Raw genomic sequence first — 22,796 nt, forward strand, 5'->3', positions numbered from 1 at the left:
TATATATTGTCTGCGTCTCCCTTTGTCTTGTGCCAAAGTGTTTTGTTCATTTTGTTCGCCCCAGCCGGTCTTTTCCACACTCCCTGATCTACCTTGCTTCCCTACGTAAATTGTGCTTGTAGTTTTTGCCTCCACGTGAGTGTTTTTTTTTTTTCTTTTTGTTGTAAATTTCATAGTTTATGGTCATTGTTTTCTGTTCATTTTTATAGTGGATTTAGCTTTTGTCCTCCCTTCTGTGAACTTTTTCCTCTTTGCTTTTATGTTTTTTCCCTCTTCGGAGTGGTTTTGTTTTTCATAGTCAGTTCTTTGTATCACTCAGTGCTGGAGTTATCCAAATAAAGTTCCACCCAGTTGATGATTTATCTGCATCTGAATCCTCCTTTAGTCCAAGTCTGACGCATAGTAGTATTAATAGCTGTGAATATGTTACTAAAAGCTAAAGTCAGGAGGTACACCAAAATTTGTAAGATTCATCCCTTGGGAACCATGAATGTCTGTATAAAATTCCATCACAATCTATTCTTTATTCAGATACTTCAGTCTGAAACAAAGTGATGGACTGATGACACCTTCCCAAGAACCATGTTGCTTCTTTGTACCACATGATTAATGTGACATAAGTCCACTGACAGCGATTTTGTCACTACCACATGTTTATCTATGAATGCTTTACATGCAAGAGTGTGTGATGTCTTTGTGGGTGTGTGAGTGGGTGCATGCAGTAGGGGTGTGTGTGTGTGTGTGTGTGTGTGCGTGCTTGCGTGCGTGCGTGCGTGCTTGTGTGAAAGTGCATCAACCCAAAAAACAGCCGCCTCAGTGCTTTTCCTGAGCTTGAAATTTGTCACCCTCAAGAAAAAGCCTCGGCCTGGTTCTAGTTGATCCCATCCGACTCTCTGTGTCAGCAATATTTCAGCTTGTTTCCAGCGTGTGGCTGCTCATATTTGGATCATTTGAGGCGGAGAAGAGAGAAAACAGAAGGGTCTCTGTGTTGACCTCCCTCGTCCACTCTGAGAGGTCTTTCAGGTGGACTCTGCAGTGCGTACTGCTTCTACTTGTAAGTCAAGTCTGCACTCACAGAGACTGTAAATGAGCTGAAATCACACCGCAAGATGATGGTTTGGGTGTGTTAACAAAGACACACAAACACTCAAACACAGAAGGAACAATTTTGAGTAAACATGAGTCTTAAGTTAACTCTGCTAAAACAAATAATACAACAAATTAACCCAATTACTTATTTTTATGAAAACAAAAGGGACATTCATGGTCTAGCACGCTATATAAACTGGTGAGCAACAGGATATCACGGTCATTTACTATGTAATGTTACTGATTTTGTGAGGCAGCTCAACAACATATCCACACACACAATTTCTTTACGACCCAGACTGTGAAAACAGACTACCTGTCTGTGTCTAGAGACTCATTGTGTGCCTTAATAGCCCCACACATAAAGCCTAGACACTTTTTAACAACCCAGTACAATTTCAGGCCAATGACATGAGGGGTTTTTCCTGAAGCCACAGACAGAGTACAAGAGTTCAGTTCTTCAGTGACAGTGTGTGAGTGACAGTAATTTTAAAACTAATGCAACTAATACGTATGTTTCAAAACCAATCTACAGTAAAGTGTTAAGATATCAACCTAAAACCAGAATTTACATTTCATAATTTTTCACAATGTAGAAAAACTTGCTTAAAGTCGGAGTGTGTAGGATTTAGTGGCATCTAGAAGTGTACTTGCTCTCCTTTCAACCATGTAGGAGAAATTATGATGGTGGCAAAATATGTGAAACTTGTGCCAGTGTTTGGTTTGTCCATTCTAGGCTACTGTAGAAACATGGCTATGCAACAGGGCTGAGTCTGTAGAAGAGGTCATATGCATAAAAGTCTCATTCTAAGTTAACAAAAATATAATAATCTTATTTTCAGGTGATCAAATACTAATGAAAATCATAGTTATGCATACATTCAATTACTGCCGGATACAATACTATACATATACAATATACTGCCGTAACAAGACCAGAAGTCAAAACGAATCCCCTGAGGTTGTAATGTTTCTTACACCCTACAATACAAAGGTGTGTCATGCAATAATCAAATATACTGATTCTTTTACCATTCCTATAGCCTTGCCAGTGAGGCTAATTTATCCTGAGAATGGTAGTGGATATAAAAGGGATCATCACAACAGACAGGGCTTATCCTATGAAGAGCATGAATGTGCTTGGTAAATCTCATAGTTATGTGGCCATTAGTTTTTGACATTTCATGCTCAAGTGATATTGTACCCTGATGGTTGTCCTGGAAGAATAATGAGGGGCTCAAAATTTAGAAAACAAAAAAAAACAATAGTTAATCCTCTGCAGATCATGAATTTCTCAGTCAGTACACGTCAGTACAAAGTGTTGATCAACACTATGAGCTAAGGTCAGAGGACTCCTTTGAGGGATTGCCTTGGTAATCAACCCAATAGCTGTCCAAATTTAGTTTAGCTCTACACATCAAAACCATGCTTTAACATTGTCAACAGATAAGCAGAGCTGCAGATGAAGTTACCCAAAATAATCAATAAAAAAGTAAGTAAAAAATCAACTCGACTGATGGATAGCACTAATGGAATAGCTGGAACAGCTCTGACTCATTGCTGGCATTTTAGTGCATCTTTTAACAAACCAGGTCTTAGTCATAATATAGTTTCTGTACTCCGAATGGATGAATCAGCACGTGTGAGGAAAAAATAAATAAAACCCTATTTCAGAGAAATGTGACACAGTAGTTCTTCTACAGTGAGTGGAAAAAATGTCTATGGTCTTGAAGACTGAGCCTAGATACTGTTCCTTTGTCTGATTTTTCTTTCATGGGCAACAGAGCAACTCTGGGTTTGGCTCTTTTAGAGTGTTGGCTGTATTTACCGTGAGAGACAAACAAATACTAAGACAGGCCTGTCTGAGATCACAGCCATAGCATAAATCAATAACTTTGTGGTTGTTAGGGAGATTTTTCATGTAACAAAACTGTGTGTGTGAGAGTGGTTCACTCGTTGGTACTTAACTCACTGAGTTCGTCACTAACTGCTTACAGTGTTTTATGGTGGTGGTGTATGGCACATTTTTAGGGTGCTTTCGGCCTAAAGATTAAGGAGGCTCTTGAGGCTCAAAAAGCACCATTTGGAATCCACAGACCTGCTGACTTGCAAAGTAGTTGCTCTTCAGCAACTCACCGTCCATCAAGAGCTTCCCAGTTGAACTGCTCAGCTTCCACATATCAGATATCTGTAGTTGTTCAGGCCAAATAATTATGAATGTGCAATAGAGTGTAGATAAAAAAAAGAGCATGTGTCACCAGGTAAACTCTCCCGGCATAAAAAAAGCTACAACATAAACCTATAAAATTAAAGTTTAGAGGTGACATGGTATAAAAATGTTCTGAGCTGCTCTTCACCATGCAACAGCTGATTGACATGAATGATGGTGAGTAAACCTGATGCTACTATTTCATCTGTGTCCAGCTGCTCAACAAACATTGAGTCTGCAAATAAGCACAAAATTAGAGCACATCGGCCATTAATACGTTTTCCTTTGAAGATGTGGACGGTAAGTGTGCGTCAGTGAGTGCAGTGAGCACAGAGCCAGTATTTACACCTCTGAATAGAGTTTGGTGGAAGACGAACGAGAGACACGCCTTTCCTCCACCTCAGGCCAACATTAGCATGTTTAACTTTAAACTGAATGCACAGACAGTATCAGCAGACACATGTGGCAGTATATATATGCATAGTGAAACGGGTGCACACATGCACGCAAACACGTGGGCACACAAACTTACAAACTTATCACATATTTCTCAAGTACTTTGCAAACACACAAGTACTTAGACGTACATTTCTTGAGATTTTCAAGCAGAAATACACAAAACACATTTTTCATATTCTCTAATATTATTAGGCAGACTTGCATGCATTTTTTTTTAACTTGTATAAAGTATAAATCGTCAGTAACCATAGCAACAGTTCAGTTAACTCTCACTGGTAAAACAAACTGTCCACAAAATAAACTGAATGATGTTGTAGAGTTCCATAACTCGTACATACACACCTCCATGTTATCATTTATTTATCATACACTGTGTGTGATAACATTGTAAGACAATGGCAGAAGACTGTACATATGGAGGGCATTCAATATATACATAACACGTATGTTAACACACACTATCAGATGCTTCTGACTTGAGTCTGCTGAAACTGAAAGGCTAGTGACAGTTTCTGTAAATGCACTTTAGCTGAAGAGCCAAAGATGGCATGTTGCATTAATTAGTGGTGATAGTGGGCGTGTTAATGAATCAGCAGTGTCTCATAGATATGACATGCGTTGGTTTAGATTGCACATGTGCAACAAATTAGAGCATAGACCAACCCTACATCACATGTGTTGATGTGTATTTAGGAGAAATGTATTTAATGTCTAACATGTGGTTTTAATGATGCTAAGTCACAAATAAATGACAGTTATGTATGTACCTCTGAAAGTTACCTTAACAGTTTATATATTGTTTTATATTGTGTTTTGTGTGTAAAGCAGCAGCAACCTTCATTCAAACCAAAAACTGTAGAGGCTAAGATAATCTGGCATTGGCCAGCAGCAACAAATAGGCTTTCTTCAGTTATTTCTAAAGATTTTGTCTGATTCTCTGCTTCAGCTTTGATATTCAAGGCTGTTTCTATGACCTCACCAACTGGCAGGAGAGGATCACATCCTCTCTCTCTCTCTCTCTCTCTCTCTCTCTCTCTCTTTCTCTCTCTCTCTCTCTCTCTCTCACACACACTTTCTTTCCCTCCCTCTCCTTCCAACATCTAAATGTGTGGTAGAGTTTGAATAAAGCTTCTTTCTGCTCCTACATAGGCAGGAGCAAGAGGCCCCTGGAGTCGTCGGCACTGGGAGCTTTGCAGCATCAACGGTACGTTTATAACTCACCACTGGAGCCCCTAACAAGGAATATTGTGAATATTGTTAGGGGATACTTTGACACATCTTCATCCTCTGCTCTTGGCGGTCAGGTATAGTACTGTACTCAGATGTCAAAGCAAACGTAACTGAAGTTTCTTTTTCACTATCAAGTATCTTTGTTCTCTGGGAAGTTAATCAGGTGAGACTAAAGTATGATTAGATCATCAGTCCAAAATTTCAGGTCAGTTTTTGTGCTGATCATTGCTGTGGGAAAGCTGATTTATTTGCTGGACACCTGGTATGGTATGGATATCTTAACAACTAACTGATTTGTTGATTTAATTTCCTTGCACTCTAACTGTATGCTGTGGTTTCCATAGTGATTTGAAATTTATAGTAAGGGTGAAAAGAGAGTTTCAACAGCATGAAAGTATTAACTTTCTATGTGACTTTTGGAAATTCATCAGATCTATTGGCCAGTTTGTATTCTGGATGGCTTCCCTGGATGGAAAGTGGAATGTATGAACGTGTGTCTCTCTTACTGATTTATTAGATTTAACGCAGTGTTTGATTTCATATTGGTATGCCTGCTATTGCAGTATTGCAGTCTTATACAGTAGCTGTCTCTTCCTAATGATTGGTTGTCTAAATATTTATGGCTTGTAACCCCTCATCACTGCTTTCTAGTACATTGTCTGCCAATTTTAACTATTTTAATTGGAGAGCAATTTGTTTCATTATTGAGGCCTGAAAAGGCCCAATTATTCACAAGAAAAATATTAGAGAAAGGTTTTTTTTTTAGTTTAATTATTGGAAAAATAATGTTACTTAATGCTATATAGAAAACTACTGTCAAGAGTGACATCATGTTACTATGGCAACATGAGGCTGCGTAAGCGCATGTTGTGAATTGTAATTTTCAGATGTTGGAAATGAAGAAAACAATTGACAAAGGGTTCAGTTAAAGCAAATGTTATATTTACAATTAGTTAATAAAGTAACATTAAAGGCCTCAGTCTTACAGACATGAGAATTTAGCCATACAACATGTGTGTGTCTACACATGTCTATACATGTGTTTGACACATTTAATTCATGTGCACAAGCTCCTCGAGCATGCCTCTGATCTTAGACTGATGTAGGCAAGCACAGCACCCTGTGAATATGATTTCTTCCCATTTGATTGTACAAGAGTCTGTGTGTGGTTGTACAGTACGTGTCAATACTGACATATGTACACACACTCCCGTGTGTTTTCTTTACCAGGGCCATAGGACGTGCACTCTCACACATCCCCTTGGTGATCTATGAGTTAGTCTGTGTTTTCTGGGTATGCGCACAGTATCAATGTCAACTCTGTTCTTCAGCTGAGGGACTCTGGAGGTTTGGAGGAGAGTGGGTTGTGGTGGTGGAGGAGGGGGAGGGGGCTACCCTGGATGCCCGCCTTGTGTTTACCTTGGCAGGTCCCAAGGCCCTGCCCCTGTCCGTTACTCAAACAGACCAAGGCCTTATTGCCCTCCACCTCAGCCCTCAGCTGGGAGTGGAACATACCACAGTGGCCGAACAGGGGAGCAGCAGCCACCCCACCAACTGAATGGACACACTATGGAGAGAGGGCTGACCTGGACCAGCGTGGCTTACTCATGAATGCTAGTGCACGTTATGAAGAGGCCACAGTGTAAATGATGCATTTAAAGAGAGCCGGGGATCTGCTCAATGATCGGATAGTATGCAATAAGGAGTTGAGGTTTTGGTTGGCTTGGTCAGAGTTTTTGCTGGCATTCTCTGTGTTAATACATTGTGAGAGTGTGAGTGCAAGCTGACTGGTTATTGCCGTCTTTATCCATTTTGAGGAGACCCACCTTGACTGTGACATATTGCATTGTAATGTGCTTTTGAGCAAATGTACAGCCAGAAAAATAAATTACCTTTAGATTTATAGATATGATTTTATCGACAAAAACAATATTTTCAGTTGCTCTTTACTGACAATATACTTTATACATTGTGTTTTAGACATTTTGTAGACAATGGATAGTATGTAAGTAGTAAGCAAGTTTTTGTATATATATCCCTCAAAATCCCTGAGACGTCATTCTGCACTCCAAAAATTGAACTTTCAACAATCAGACAACAAATCAATTTCACTTTTATTATTGTACTACATGCAATGTGTTAAAGCAGCGTGTTGTGAAAATTATTAGGTATCATCATGGAAAATCTGAAAATGCCAGGAAACTAAAGTCGAGCATACTCAAGTTTATAGTAAGTTACAATAGAGGCTCTGGGGAGGCCTGAACATCAGACTGATAATAAAAGGATATCAGTGTGTGTTTGTTCTCGGGTGGATGTGTCCAACTGTCTACATATGCTGTGCGGTATTTTGTGTTTCCTGCCAAACTGGGCCAACATTCACTCTCAGTGAGAGCTTAGACAGCAGGGCAAATATTAGTCCTACTGTACATCCTGGATCTGTGGAACTCTGAGAATGCTAGCAACCCCGCACACACACACTGATTCATATAGTTTGTAGTACACACACAGACATACAGTATGCTGCCACATGAATGTGTCTGCACAAAGTTACCGTGCATTGCTACCAGTGTATTTACAGTAAATCTATATGATCGTGTTTTTTTTGTGTTGAGTCACTTAAACCTGAAAGGTCACTGCATTTCTCTTTCGGCCTTTTATCGTGCTGCCAATGTTGGCTCAATCACTGCCATCGCTTTGTGACTGTGGGCATTAGGTTTATTGGTTGTAAATGTTTCTGTGTGGTTGTTTGAAATGAACCTGGTGCTTTCTGCAGCCTGTCCCGGAGAGCTTGTGAACGCAGCACAATGAGGGTTCAGTTAGGACTTGCAATGATTTCATACATTCGACGGTGCTGCACGTCACAGCTGTGGAAAGTTGAGCGAAAATAAGCAATGTGGTAATCAGGGTTTGACAGATGTGGGTTTTGATAGCAAAGCTGTTTTTGGATTAAAGTTGCCAGATATTTAATGATATTAATGGTCAGATTTGACCTTTGTGACCAAGAACTAGATCAAAGTTTGCTTGACAAACCATCAGAAGCAGCATTCAGAGCATAGAAGCTAAATAGTTGCATTGACTGTGTTAGTAAACTCATTATGGGTCCTTGACATTTAAATTAAATTTTACAGTAAACCAAGAAGGAGTAAGAGTGTACATCCATGCTGCCAGTGGTGCTTTGAGATAAATTCCAACATCAGCATTTTAACATACGACGGAGTATTAGGGCCACATTTAAAAAAAAAAAAATTTTTGGAATTAAATACGAGAGTAAAGTCGTTTAAATATGGTAATAATTTATAATAATAATTTTGTAATTAATTCTCGCCATATTTAATAACGACTTTATTCTTGTAATTAATTCCAAAAACATTTTTTTATTTAAATGTGGCCCTAATACTCGTCGTATTAACATACTCACAATGACAATGCTATGATACTAATCTTTAGACAAGTATAATTTTCACCATCTGAGCTTAGCATGTTAGCTATAATAATGTTATACTTTTCTAATTAGTAGTATAATTTAGCACAATATGGATTATAGCTGAAGTCATAAAAAGTCATAAGAGTTCATCCCCTGGGCATCATGAATCCATCAGTAGTTGTTGAGATGTTACATTAACAGCAACCTCATGATGATGCTAGAGGAAAGCCAAGGTCTGTACACATCGTCTGCTCCGCTTGAATGTCTGCACATATGTTTTCAGTGTGAATCAAAGTGGTGGATCAAATGACCTGCCATCCCCAGCGCCATGCAACTACTGTAACTAAATTAAAGAAAAACAGACACTCCAAAGCATTCACTGGTCAAGAAAACAGATTTAAAGAAAAGAAATTGCTGTGTACATATGTGTACATAGCACATTACCTTGGCAAACAGATCCGGGAAGTATTTCACAGTAGGAAGCTGTATTCTCATACACGCACAGACAAATATGCTGTATGCACCCTGACAAAGGGACAAGGATACATGATGAAAGGAGTTTGTAAGATGGAAAATAACCTAATTTCTTCATTAGTTTTCAACAAATGGAAAAGCATTTGAAACGAATGAATCTCTCTTCTACCTCTGAGCCTGAACTTATTTTAGTATTAAAGACATTTCCTGTGCACAGAGACAGAGGGACTTTCATTCCTCAGAGGTCATGTATGGTATTTCCAAATGATACTTAAGACCCTTGATGTTCTATTTCCCATTTTAGTAATGAGTCTGACGTAATAAACATATCATATCCTGGATAACACGGAATATGAGCATAAGCATACAGGAGTTGGGGTGGGGTGGGGGTGGGGGACACACAGTAGCTTTCAGAGGTAGAGGAAATGATAATAAACCTTCAATTCAGTCTAACACATACTTCACTGTTCATTCAATGAGCATTTCAGGTAGATAAGTTAGAACGTTAGTATAATTTTTCACTCCCTCTATACTTTGTTTATTCTGTGGTTATGCTAAGTTTAGCCAACCTGTCATCAGTAAGTGATGTCAGGCTTTAAAAGGTCAAATATAACACATAATAAATATTAGAATGGATGTCAGTAGCTGTAACTACTGCCTGCTTTCTGTCATTAATTATCTCATCTGCACAAATTTGATTCCAGTGCTGTATATTTGGGTATTTTTCAGGTAACAATGACGACCCTGCTTCTGCTTTGTGTATCCTTGCCCCTCATCTCAGCAACATTATCATTTGAAGACCATGAAGGTAAGTGAAAACTCCACTTGTTGAGTTGTTGTTCAGTTGGTAGAGAAAGTTGTTCAGTAGGTAGGGTTGATGGATCATTCAATGGATCCTCTTCTCCACAAATGTCCTATGATAGTTCTGCTGCCATGATGTATGAAAATGACAGCAACCGTGCCAATACCACTTACCAAGAAATAAAAAGACTAAGAAATTAATCATGACCTCTTCTTACCCTAGACTTAGATGGCACATTGCGTGTCAGCATCCCCTTGGAAATGCCTCTCCGTCCACTACTGGGCAGCAAGGTAGTGGTACCATGCTACTTCCAGGACAACACAGTCAATGACCCCGGAGCCCCGACTATCGCCCCACTCTCCCACCGCATCAAATGGACCTACGTCACCAAGGAGAAAGTCAAGACGATTCTGGTGGCGTCACAGGGAAAAGTTAATGTGGAGATAGAGTATTTGGACAGAGTGACGATGATCAACTACCCTCAAGTACCAAGTGATGCATCCATAGAGATAACAGAGCTGAGGTCCAAAGACTCCGGTGTCTACCGCTGCGAGGTGATGCAAGGCATTGAGGATAACTATGACACTGTGGACATCCAGGTTCAGGGTAACTACAGAACACTAACATTTTTTTTCAGTTTACAAAATTAAAGTCATCGTCTACTCAACACACACTACTTCCATCAGTGTTTGTTGAAACAAACAGCACTGCATATCTACCTTAAAGATAGTCTTAAACAAGTACAACAGGATATTGTTTTTACACCTCCAAAAATTGTTAAAACCTCTATGAACGTGGTTTGTAGTAAGATTCAGATGTTGCCAAAATGTAATTCTGTGTTTTCCTCCACAACAATTCTCTTGTTCTCATGTACAGCCCAGAAGATCAATAAGGTCTGGAAAAAAAGCACTGTCTAAAAATGTGTAGATCAAGAACTTAATTCTAGGTCAATCATACCATTGGTTACATGTTCAAATGCCCTGCCTCTGGAGACATCACGTCTGTCTTATCAAGTCCACTCTTCCATCATGCTCAGAGTGGTCTGGCATAATTCAAGCACAAATGCCTTTGTTACTGGCATAATAATTTGAAAGATAAGTCAACATTTCTTAGTCTGCACTCACTTCACTGTGTCTCACAGGTATTGTGTTCCACTACCGAGCCATCTCCACCCGATACACCCTGACGTTTGAGAGGGCCAAGGCAGCCTGTATCCAGAACAGTGCCACCATCGCCACACCAGCCCAGCTCCAAGCAGCTTATGATGATGGATACCACCAATGTGATGCTGGATGGCTCTCTGATCAAACTGTTAGGTAGTATCTATCAGGGTCACTATGCACAGGTCACCATAAGACCAATCATACTTAGAGGCAATTTAGAGTTTCTGTGTCTTTGGACTATGGAAAGAAATCAGAGCACACAGAAGAAAAACCACAGAGACACAAAGTGAACACACATATTCTGTGCAGAAACGAGACAACAAAGTAAAACACAAAATATTTTTTTATGTTGATGACATGGCAAAACCAGTCACTGTGCCACAGTAGTTTTAATGAAATAGTTTATATGATGTGTTGTCCAGCCATCAGCCAGCCGTCCAATCATAACCACTTATCCTTATCAGAGTCATGGGGGGCGGGGGGGGGCTGGAGCCAATCCCAGTTTAGATTATGTGAGAGGCAGGGTACACCCAGGACAAGTTGCCAGTTCATCGTAGGGCTGACACAAAAAGGCAAACACTCATTCACACTCACATTCACACCTACAGGCAATACCATTTAATCTGTATGTCTTTGGACCGCGAAAGGAAGCCGGAAAGAACCCACTGGGAGAACTGTCAGTCTTTCCTCGAAGGATGAGAGACGTAACAATGTAACATTTTGGCTTTGGTGTGTTTCCATGACAGCAATTTATATAAAACAAATAAATAAATAAAAATACCAACAGACTTGCAATGAATAACCCAAGAATTGATGTTGTAACTGACTTTTCAAGTCCATCTTCTGACTGGCATCTCTCTCTCATCTCTTATGACATCTCCAGGTACCCCATCCAGGAGCCACGGGAGCGTTGCTATGGAGACAAGGAGACCTTCCCTGGTGTGAGAACCTATGGCGTGAGAGATGTCAATGAGACTTACGATGTGTACTGTTTTGCTGAGAAGATGTCAGGTACACTCATCCAGCAAGGGCAGCAACAAAAGCTACCTGACCCACATGAAACCTCCAGTATATCCTGTACACACAGCTGTGGACTGTCATGTCACTTTGTTGTGTTGTGTTGTCCTTTCTCCTCCCAGGCAGAGTGTTCTACTCCATGTCTGTAGAGAAGTTTACTTTCTATGAGGCAGGAGATCAGTGTGTCAAACTCGGTGCCCGGCTCGCCACCACTGGAGAGCTTTACCTAGCCTGGAAGGGTGGCATGGATATGTGTAATGCTGGCTGGCTAGCAGACAGGAGTGTACGTTACCCTATCAATGTTGCCAGGCCTCAGTGTGGAGGGGGACTCCTGGGAGTGAGAACCGTCTACCTGTTCCCAAACCAAACTGGATACCCCTACCCAGACTCTCGCTACGATGCTATCTGCTTCCAAAGTAAACCCTTTATAAAATAAAATAACTCATAGCAAAGCCAATAAACATCAACTTTATCAAGCAATTATGCAATCCTGTCTCCTCAGCTGGTGAGGATGAAGGTGCTGTGCCCATGAGGACGACTCCTTTCCCAGACATCATCCGCATGACACCTGCCCCAGGGGTGGTCCCAGGCCTCACCCCCCCACCTGGGGGTGAAGAGATCATTGGTGGAGGAATCGACACCCTCTTCCCTCTGCCCGTCCCACCCAGTGTGACTGACACATATGCTCAAGTGACTCCTGTGGTACGTGAGCCTGACATCCATCTGACAGGCATAGATGCTGCAATGGCTCCCACAGGTAAGTTAGTTATGCACTTGATCCATCAACAAAATTCTTGACATTTCTGGGACTGCCTCATTTCAGAGATGTTGTCTACAAAGATGTACCCTTTGGTGATGATCAAAAGCTGAACCTTCACTTCTACTAATAAAAAAGTATTAATTTTGACATCTCTTGGGATACCAAAGGATGTTGGTTGCCACTGGTGTCATTGTGTCCTTAATGCATGCATGCCTGCAGCTCGTTTATTGGCTAGGAGTCACATTCCATCAGCATTGCCATTATCTAACTAAGGCAACTAATGAATGACATAAATGTTCAAACTATGAGTAAATGACCACAATCTGTGTCTGCCGGTTAATGAGGAAATAAAGATGACTGAATGAAGTAGGCTAAGCCTGAAGAAAAATAAATACCATAAAATGAGGCTTTTTGACTTCATTTTGTCCCATTGTGTTACTTTTCTTGCCTCCCTCTCATTCCCCAGGTGTGGTATTCCACTACCGACCCATCACTGGCCGGTACACTCTGACTTTTCTGGAGGCTCAGCAGGCCTGCCAAAATATTGGGGCTGTCATTGCCAGCCCAAGGCAACTGCAGGCAGCCTTCGAGAAAGGCCTGCACCAATGTGACGCTGGCTGGCTCTGCGACCAGACTGTCAGGTGAGCTGGAGGCATGTGTACAACAAAGATAGGTCAATATATAACACTATAAACAATATGTTCCCCATACTATGCATGGAGTTGGTGTTCTGTTTGATTCAGTTTGATTACAGATTTTGAATAATTCAGTATGATCATTATTTCTGTTGTTTTTGACTCAATGGAAGGTTGTTATTGTAAACTCCAGAAGAAGGAAGGAATCACCAACTTAAAATTGATGGTTGATATATGAGTGAATATAAAAAACATATTCCTGGAGGGATATTATGACAAAGCAAGCCTTTCTATCTCAACCAACATCTTCTTTCATGCTCAGGTATCCCATCGTGTCACCCAGAGCTAACTGTGCTGGTAATCTGCCACTCCTCCCAGGAGTCAGATCCTATGGCCTGAGACCAACTAGTGAACGTTATGATGTATTTTGTTATGTGGAACGTCTGCAAGGTAAGAATCCCACTCCCAAACTGAGATAGAAATACTAGAATTTACATTTAAAGTTGTATAACTATCTACCTACCTGTTTGTTCCTTTTTGAAACTGAATGTCTGTGAATGCTTCCGTCATTTTCCCAGGTGAGGTGTTCTTCACCAGTGACTATGACAGCTTCTCCTATGAGGAAGCTGTGCAGCACTGTCAGAAACTCAACACCACCCTGGCCACCACTGGACAGCTGTATGCTGCCTGGAACCAAGGGCTTGACAAGTGCCGTCCAGGCTGGTTGTTGGACCGCAGCGTCCGGTACCCCATCACAACCCCCAGGTCCCACTGTGGAGGTGGTCAGATTGGGGTCCACATCATCTATGCCTTCCCCAACCAGACAGGATTTCCTGATGAGCACTCACGCTATGATGCCTACTGTTTCAAAGGTAGGAAAGGGCTAGGTGTGGTTATATTTAGATTTTAATATAAAACCTTTCTCACTTAAACAACATGATATATAGATGAGAAGTGTGTGACATGGGCAAACAGATATTTTGCTGATGGCTGCTACTGTGCTAATGCATGCCAGCAAACCAGTTTCTGAACCAGCATCTGACTAAGTCACTATCCCCCTATAATTCAAATGGTTACCATCCATACATATGTATTATGCAGTAAGTGTCTAAGTAGACGTTGCACATGTACAACATTGTGCCAGCTGTATCACCAGAATACTGGTGAAAAGCATAGACTGTATAAACTGTTTCACATTATTGCCATTGACCTTCATGCTAGGAAGGAGCATCAGTTTTAGCATATCAGTATGTAATCAATATAATGGTCGCTAATGTCAAAGTTACCCTATTTCTTAAAAATGGTGTCCTGCTTAACTAATCCGTTTTCTCATTTTGTCTTTTTTAGCTGAAATTCCTGCTGTCCATGTTGAAATCAGTGTGAATGTGACAATAGTGACAGAGGAGGTTATCAACAAGACAACAGTCACAACTGATCATTCGGTAGTTGAAACAACTGTATCTTACAATGAAACTGAAATCAATGTAAATATTACTGAAATAGAGGAGTTTATCAACAAGACAACCATCACAACTCACCAAGTTGCTCCCACAGGTAAGACAGATGCATGTCAGCTGATCTCTTAAGTCTGTATTACCTTGTCTGGCAAATTTAGGATCGTGTATGGTGAGAAATATTAAATGTATTGGACAAAAGCAGTTTGTTAATTAAGATCATTGATGATTGTATGCATCTCCATCATCTCAATTTTTATTTTTTTTTTTACATTTTTTTAGTTGAAACAACTGAAACCGAAACCACTGTAAATATTACTGAAATAGAGGAGTTTATCAACAAGACAACCATCACAACTCACCAAGTTGCTCCCACTGGTAAGACAGCTGGAAATAACAGTGTGAATCTCCCTTGGCTTACATTTATTTTCATCATTTTAATAAAGCTAAACACAATTTTTAATTTGATAAAACAATATAGCAAAGTATCTAATGTCTTCTTGTCCACATTCTTGATATTTTCCCCAGTGGGACCAACTGTTCCTCCAGTTGATGGCTCTGGTTCAGCTACTCATTCAGCTAGTGGGGAGATCTCAGGGGACGGTGAAAGTGGTTTCACCTCTGGTTCAGGAGACCCTATAGGTCAGGAGGGGAAAGGGGAAAGTGAGACCATCTTCATATCTGGAGCAGAAGGTAGTGCATCTGGATCTGGTGAGGGGTTCAATAGAGAGCACTCTGGCTTTGGTGTATCAGGATCAGGATCAGGTGTTATCAGTGGAAGTGGAGACATCAGTGGTAGCGGTGGAGACTCGATGATCATCATGGTGGATGGGGAGATGGTGGAGGTGCCAAAATTACCAAAACCCATTGAGGAGGAGTTAGGCCAGGGAGGCATCGATACCAGCGGCACTAGTACATCCGGATCTGAAGATATGTCCGGTTCAGGAGGTACGTCTGCATCAGGGGGTATGTCTGCATCAGGTGGTACGTCTGCATCAGGTGCTACGTCTGGATCAGGAGGTATGCCCGAGTCAGGCTCTGGTGGATTTTCTGGCATCTCATTTATTGACCACAGTGGCATTGACCTAACAGTCCAGCAGTCTGGTGAGCAGGAGATGTCTGGATATTCCGCCATTGGATCAGGGTTCCCCAGTGGCTTTCCAAGTGGTTTTACATCTGGTGTATCAGGCAGCGGCTCTGCCTCTGGGGACTCTTTCCAGCATCAAGGTGGCATCATCTACCTAACAGACACAGATATGATGGAAGTGACTGTACCACCACTGGTACGCCAACCTGAACAGGGACGGGGAGTTGTGGAGATAAGCGGGCAAGGAAGTGGGTCAGGGATTACTTACACTGAGTACATCAACAGTCTTGGCCAATCAGGACAGGAGGAGAGTCAGGAAAGCCGTGCAGGACCTACAGTGTATGTAGTGACTCCAGACTCAGCCTACACCAGCCCAACCACAGCACCAGCTGTGTCATTTGAAACCCCTGCTGTTGTGCAGCAGCCTGATGTAGTGGAAGGTATGTTGTTTAACTGTTTACTTTGCCATTCATTCAAACTGTATCAGGAAACCAGAAATATATTCAACATTATATGAAAATATATTTATTTGTCCACCAAAATGTTTTGTCACATGACTGAATGATGAAATAGTACTAGAACCAGTCTTTCTCTCTGTTATCAGCATCTTCAGACCCCTGTGATCCAAACCCCTGCAGTTCAGGATCCTGCTCTGTGCAGGGAGAGCTTGCTGTGTGTCAATGTCCTAATGGTTTTACTGGTGAAGACTGCTCAACACGTGAGTCACCAAACAGCTCACTGTTTTTATGGAATTTAGTGGATAGAGTAGAAGAAGATGGATACCAATATAGAAGTTTCATCTTCCATCATTTTCATTCTTTTGTCCAAATGTATTGAAATGTGTGTGTTTGTGTGTGTAGCTGTGCAGGGCTGTGCCGACGGCTGGCAGGAATTCATGGGCAGCTGTTACCTCCACTTTACTGAGAGAGACACCTGGTCTGAGGCTGAGCAACGCTGTCAGGAGCTCAACGCCCACCTGGTCAGCATCAGCTCTCAGGAGGAGCAGCAGTTTGTGAACTGTGAGTAGTTGCTCGAAGGCCTGTGCCTGTTTGTGGGTGTAGCTGGTCAGGAGGGGCAGTCAGCGTAGGGAAGCTGCTGCTTCAAATTTGTGAGAAATTTGAGAAAAGATGTGTAAAAAAAACCTTGTGATGATGCTTTTTTGTACTTTAGAATGATTCTTCAGTGTAAATGTCCCACCCCACATGGACTGGGCGACAGACATCATGCACCTGGGACAGTTCCCAAGGTGCTGAGGTTTCAAATACAGGATCTTACTGCTCAGAAGCTACCGTGGCCTCAGGGAGGGATGATGCATCTTGTTACTATTAGGACCATTTGATGGATGCATTGATGCATAATACGAGAGACAGGCATGTGCAAGTTGTTTCAAAGCTAAAACCTCTTTTTATTTGCAATTCAGCCAATGGTCAGGACTACCAGTGGATTGGACTTAACGACAAAGATGTGCAGAACGAATTCCGCTGGACAGATAGCAGTTCTCTGGTGAGTTTGGTTGCTTAACAACTATCTACAACATCATGTATCTTCTGAATGCATTTATTGATAGTTTTTGTAACTTCCTCAGAGCTTTGAGAACTGGAGGCCCAACCAGCCAGACAACTACTTCAACTCTCAGGAGGATTGTGTGGTGATGATCTGGCACGAGGGAGGACAGTGGAATGATGTGCCCTGCAACTACCACCTTCCCTTCACCTGCAAGACAGGACCAGGTAGGCCTTCTGGTCTAGAATATATGTCTGGTCAAACAATGATTCTGGGGTTTTTTTCTAGTAGGAACATTTAACTCAGGATGTGGAGCTTGCAGTTGGATTATCATCTTGATCAGAACGGAGATAGACCAATGGATAAACACAACCTGCACATTCACTGAATTCACACTTCATCAAAGATGAACCGGCAACCTTGACCAAGACAAATTTAGTAACCATCATCTGTCATTTGACGTCTGTTAATTAAAAAATGGTTTATTTTTTGTTTTCATTTGTTGTCTCTTTTACAGTCATGTGCGGAGCTCCCCCTAAGGTGGGACACGGTCGGCCGATGGGTGGCAGCAGAGATCGCTACCCTGTCAACTCTATAGTCCGCTACCAGTGTGATGCAGGCTACACACAGCGCCACCTGCCTGTGATACGCTGTATGCCAGATGGACAGTGGGAAGAGCCACAAGTAGAATGTACAGAAGGTAAGCTTGCAGAAAACTAGTGAAATATGTATATAGTGTCCACATCGTAAAAATATTTGTGTCTTAAGACGATAACGTCTAAGTGTGTTTTTGCACAAATGCCCCTGTATAAAATAGAAATGTTTAGTTCAACAGAATTCATAAGTTACTTTCTCCACATTTAGATCTGGGTGATCCAAGAGAAATCTTAATGTGAATTTATAGTTCTGCATTAAGGGATTTACAGCATACTTTAAGCACCTTAGGTGTTTAGCCATCATAGCTACAACAAATGGACTGTAAATGGTAAATGGACTGTACTTATATAGCGCCTTTCTAGTCTTCCGACCACTCAAAGCGCTCTACACTACATTCACACACATTCATACACTGATGGCATTGGCTACCATGCAAGGTGCCAACTGCTCATCAGTTTGTGGAGCTAACCATTCATACACATTCACACACCGATGGCACAGCCTTCGGGAGCAATTTGGGGTTCAGTGTCTTGCCCAAGGACACTTCGACATGCAGACCGCAGGAGCCGGGGATCGAACCGCCGATCATCTGATTAGTGGACGACCCGCTCTGCCTGTGAGCCACAGCCGCCCCAACAACAATAAGATCATGCAGGAAAGCCTTGTAACTGACAAAAATATAACTACATGTTACCAGAGCAACCAGAGATTTCACACAGAATGTGTTTGTTGATAGTGAGAACAACATCAAAGAATTTGAAGAAAAATGTAGTAGTAAACCGATTCATTCTGCTCTCTGTGATCACAACTCATATATCGTATCACAGTGAAATAGATCCGATTAATATGCAAGCATACAACAAGGCTCATTGGTTGAACTCGAACTGGGAACGTTGCAGTTCAATCATCATGTCTTAAACCCCTAGCTACCTAAGTGCATGTTTAAATCCACTTGAACTCATGAAAGAGACATTCAGATTAATGTAGTGGGATTTAAACGTTGGAACAAAAAGGGCATAGATTAGAAGGCATGTGAAACTTGTGTGAAACCACACCAGTCACTTCAGGGAAATTTAAGTCTTTTGGCAACTCATGTTTACATGATGTCATCAGTATGTGCACCTTTTCTCCTCCAGCCGGCACCGACAGTAACAGGCTACACAAAAGATCCCTCAGGAGAAGAAGTAAAGGGGCGAGCAGCCAACAGGAACAGAGGAAGCTGCTCTAAGCACGAATGAAAGGACATACAACAGAGAGCCACAAAGGACCCCTCTTCTAATGGAGCATGGACACCAATGCAAATGCCCGACCAAAAATCTAACATTCCTTACCATGTATATACATACACACTAAAGCACATTTAGGCAGTGACAGTGTAATTGACTGACATTTTGGATCTTTGAGCGTCACTCTGCACCTTCGAAAAGCAGTTTTCTATGTATTTATACCGTCTAATTTATAGCTGTGACCCAGTATTTGGAAGGATTATCTCAATGCACAAGATTTTTTTTTTTTTTACAATCAGTTGCCAGCACTGCATACAAAGTAAGGTAGATAAAATTGTAAAATAGTTATGTGAGGGCTTTAGAGTGACACACAAAGTCCAAAAGAGCCCAGTGAAAGTGTTTTCAATTGCAGCTGGATTCTCTGAAGTAAAACACAGTGTTACATAGGCTTTTGCTATATTTTTAGGGTATTTTTCTAGATCTGTGTTTATTAGTGTTTTTTTTTTTATTTTATTATTTCTTTTACTGGTCTTAGACTCTACAATTGTGTGCTTCAGACTGGTGAAACAACTATAAAACTACAGGCGAAGAAGGTGGTTTTCAAACTTTATCGTTGTGACAGCTATGAGTACATGTTAATATGGAGAACAGTGAAGTTAGGTTTAATTTGAGTTTTCAGAGGAGGCTTTGCATGAATTCCAAAACAAGAACAAAAAGCAGCAGGTAAAGACATAGAGATACATGCAGTATTAATAGTTTTTATGCCATAAAGCATCTTTTAAAAACCCAAATGATCTGGTCACAACCTCAAGTTTGAGAACCACTGTGCAATAACACCACCGCAGTATCATATATGCTGAAATGATTGTGCTGTTCCATTTGATGATGAAAAGAAATCCAAGTTCAAGACGTGATTAAAGTCACTGAAAACAGACCTGGATTTAAATAGTCAGCACTTATGCACTTTTGGAAGTCTTCAGTCACTTCTGTGCTAATCATTTGAATCCAACACACCTTAAACGATAATAATAATAAAAAAAAGAAAAACATTTTTAAAAAATCAATCCTCATTTATAGTTGACACATAACAAAGAAACTGTACTGAGTAACAAGTGAGATCTACAGTATGATGCTGAATTGGCTGGTTTTTCTGCCAGGAGAAGCCTCCAGGATGATGCAGAAGTCCACCTCATTGGGTCATCTGTTGCAAAAGATGCACACCCAGTTTTGTAGGTTGGGGTTTACATTTGTGACTTCTCAACAGCAAACACTGACCTCTGTCAGCACTGTCCGAGAATCATGCCTTTATAAGATTCAGTGAATGTATGAGTTTCTCACTGCAAATATTCTCTCTACATGTCTCTGAACAGCAGGATATGTCAATAACTTATGCAGAGCAGACAATTTTATTGTTTGACTAATTCATCATCAGCCTGTTTGTTGATTTGTTCGTTTAATGAACTGGTAAGTTGCAGCTATGAGTTACTAATCAAGTAGGCATGACTGATTTTGACAGCCTGCTGAACACAAGAACACACAAATGGATTTTTTTAAATTAAAGCCTCAGACATATTTGCAGAGGTTTGTGGTAGTTTTTATGTGACATGGTCTTAGCAACAGAAATGTACTTAAAACTTGAGAAATGACACAATTTTAGGGAAAATCAAGCTGTGAAAGCAGTACAAAATCTTAAAAATGATGAAAAAGCAGACAGAGAAAGAAGGGGGAGGAAGGTGAGGTTATAAAATGTTGACCATGACCTTTTAAGGTCAAGATTTGCTTCAACTCGGAGGGCAGATATTTGTGTCCATGTCTGACTTCTCACTGAAAGATTCACAAACACTGAAATAGCAACCCAACACACACAGTCAAACTGGCACTCTCATGGACACACACAGACACACACACACACACACACACACACTACAGAATATGAGAGAAGATGAGTAAGCCTGATGACGGCACAAAGTTTCACATTTCAACATTTGAGTTATGTGTGGGATTTATCTTTTGAAAATAAACCAAACCATATGTGTAACACTGCAAACAGACATTTCTGTTGTGACTTTGTTCAGATCCCAAATCCTGATGTGAACATACAGTATGCTGTACGGTGCTGTGCCAAATAAAACTTGGAATCATCTGTCTCTGGTAAATCATTGTCCTTTAGTGAACTTAGGAAGGAATTTTGCCTAAATATTGATCAATTAGTCAACTTTCCTTTCAGGGTCACTTGTCCATGGAACAAGAATGGGCATTCAACTGGTCATGTAATGTGGTGTGCATTTGTCCTATCAAATGACTGCCTTTTAAGTCAAATTGAGATGAAGTAATTATCGCCATATAGCGACACCATGCAGTACAGCAGGGCTCTTTGACCTGTATGCACTAAAATCACACACTGAGAATTTCTGTTGATTTCTGGAAACATCATCTTTCCCTGGAGCTGTTAAATTTGAGGTAAACTCTCAGAGCCAGAGGAACAAACTTCACATTTTAGTTTGTTTTTACCTTCCTGTGGAACCCACCCGTGAAAAAACACACAGTAAATAGCTCCTTCATCACCCTGTACAGCGACTACCTTCATACCTACCGTCACTGCAAACAGATCCGCTCTGTGTGTGTTTGTGTGTGTGTGTTTGTGTGGAAGAAGGAGAGCAGCCCTCTATGTATGTGTAAGTATGTGTGGTTGCATGTATATATGCTTCTATGTGGTATGTTTGCACAACCAAACTGTACATGTACACATTAATCGGATGTGTATGTGGCAGTGCATGAAGGTGTGTAATCCCTGTGTGTGTGTGTGTGTGTGTGTGTGTGTGTCCACTCATGTTTGGTCAGCAGGTGTAAATAGGACGTGTTTATAAAAGCTGTTGGCCGTATAATCACTGGGATTTCTGTTCACACCCGGATGCAGGAGGGCGTTGCATGTGTTCCAGTCCACTCATCTAAAAGTGCATCGTGCCCAGACAGAGTGACGCTGTTTATGTACAGTAGCTGTTTTGTATGGGTCAGTGACCCATCTCACCTCTCTACCCTGGCATTCCTGTACTGCACCTCAAGAGCTCACCAGCCAGTTCATGGCGTGCCCAGAAAGGTGTTTCAATAAGTCTAAATCCAGAATTTAAAGAGGCATCAAAAACATTTCTGAACATACATTTAAGGCATAAATCAAGTTTTAGTCATGACTGTAATCACTCTGTCAGTCAAGCACATATTTCCATAAGGAAAATATCTCAAAAAGTACTCAATGGATTGGCATATTTTACAGATGGGCCCCAGAAAATAAACCAGATCCTGACATTTCATGGAGCGCCTCGGGTCAACATTTTCACATTGTTAGTGTAACAAATGGTACTTAAATTCATGAGGGTTCCTCAAAAACTGCAGTTCTCAAACTGCAGTCAGCCTCATATGTTAATGTTCACATGCCAAATACACAGTAACTTAAATATTAGCACCATACCATGCTAACTACTGTATGTGTTATATCATATTAATTTTAACATTATTCTAGTGCTTGATAACTGATGATAACTAACAGCATGTTACCTTCTAACTGTAGGCATGCTAATGTTAGCTACAGCTCAACCCACCATGGTTGTAC

At 40.9% G+C, this 22,796-nt stretch overlaps 1 protein-coding gene across 2 annotated transcripts; it reads left to right on the forward strand.

The window, feature by feature from the left end:
* On the forward strand, positions 1-20,835 carry acanb (aggrecan b). 2 transcript variants are annotated; one of them, XM_027287683.1, is made up of 20 exons: positions 1-135; positions 4,907-4,961; positions 9,615-9,693; positions 9,910-10,293; positions 10,829-11,003; positions 11,734-11,861; positions 11,990-12,283; positions 12,370-12,624; positions 13,094-13,268; positions 13,585-13,712; positions 13,841-14,134; positions 14,610-14,816; positions 14,999-15,094; positions 15,245-16,243; positions 16,408-16,521; positions 16,664-16,822; positions 17,224-17,306; positions 17,389-17,533; positions 17,824-18,006; positions 19,100-20,835. In XM_027287683.1, the coding sequence occupies exons 3-20, from the start codon at positions 9,621-9,623 to the stop codon at positions 19,189-19,191; spliced, it is 3,984 nt and encodes a 1,327-aa protein (XP_027143484.1). In that variant the 5' UTR covers positions 1-135; positions 4,907-4,961; positions 9,615-9,620; the 3' UTR covers positions 19,192-20,835. The 2 variants fall into 2 exon arrangements, with proteins under 2 accessions (XP_027143484.1, XP_019116376.2); XM_019260831.2 differs by lacking the exon at positions 1-135 and having other exon boundaries at positions 4,864-4,961.
* Positions 20,836-22,796: the final 1,961 nt, after the last annotated feature.

This window comes from Larimichthys crocea, chromosome XIV (assembly GCF_000972845.2).
Source record: "Larimichthys crocea isolate SSNF chromosome XIV, L_crocea_2.0, whole genome shotgun sequence".
NCBI lineage: Eukaryota > Metazoa > Chordata > Actinopteri > Sciaenidae > Larimichthys > Larimichthys crocea.

Excerpts from the sequence above, each read along its gene's own strand:
- acanb (XM_027287683.1), top strand. The coding sequence starts at position 9,621 with ATGACGACCCTGCTTCTGCTTTGTGTATCCTTGCCCCTCATCTCAGCA. Across the intron at positions 12,284-12,369 it reads CGATGCTATCTGCTTCCAAA|CTGGTGAGGATGAAGGTGCT; the intron begins GTAAACCCTTTA and ends CTGTCTCCTCAG. Across the intron at positions 16,823-17,223 it reads GGAGCAGCAGTTTGTGAACT|CCAATGGTCAGGACTACCAG; the intron begins GTGAGTAGTTGC and ends TTTGCAATTCAG.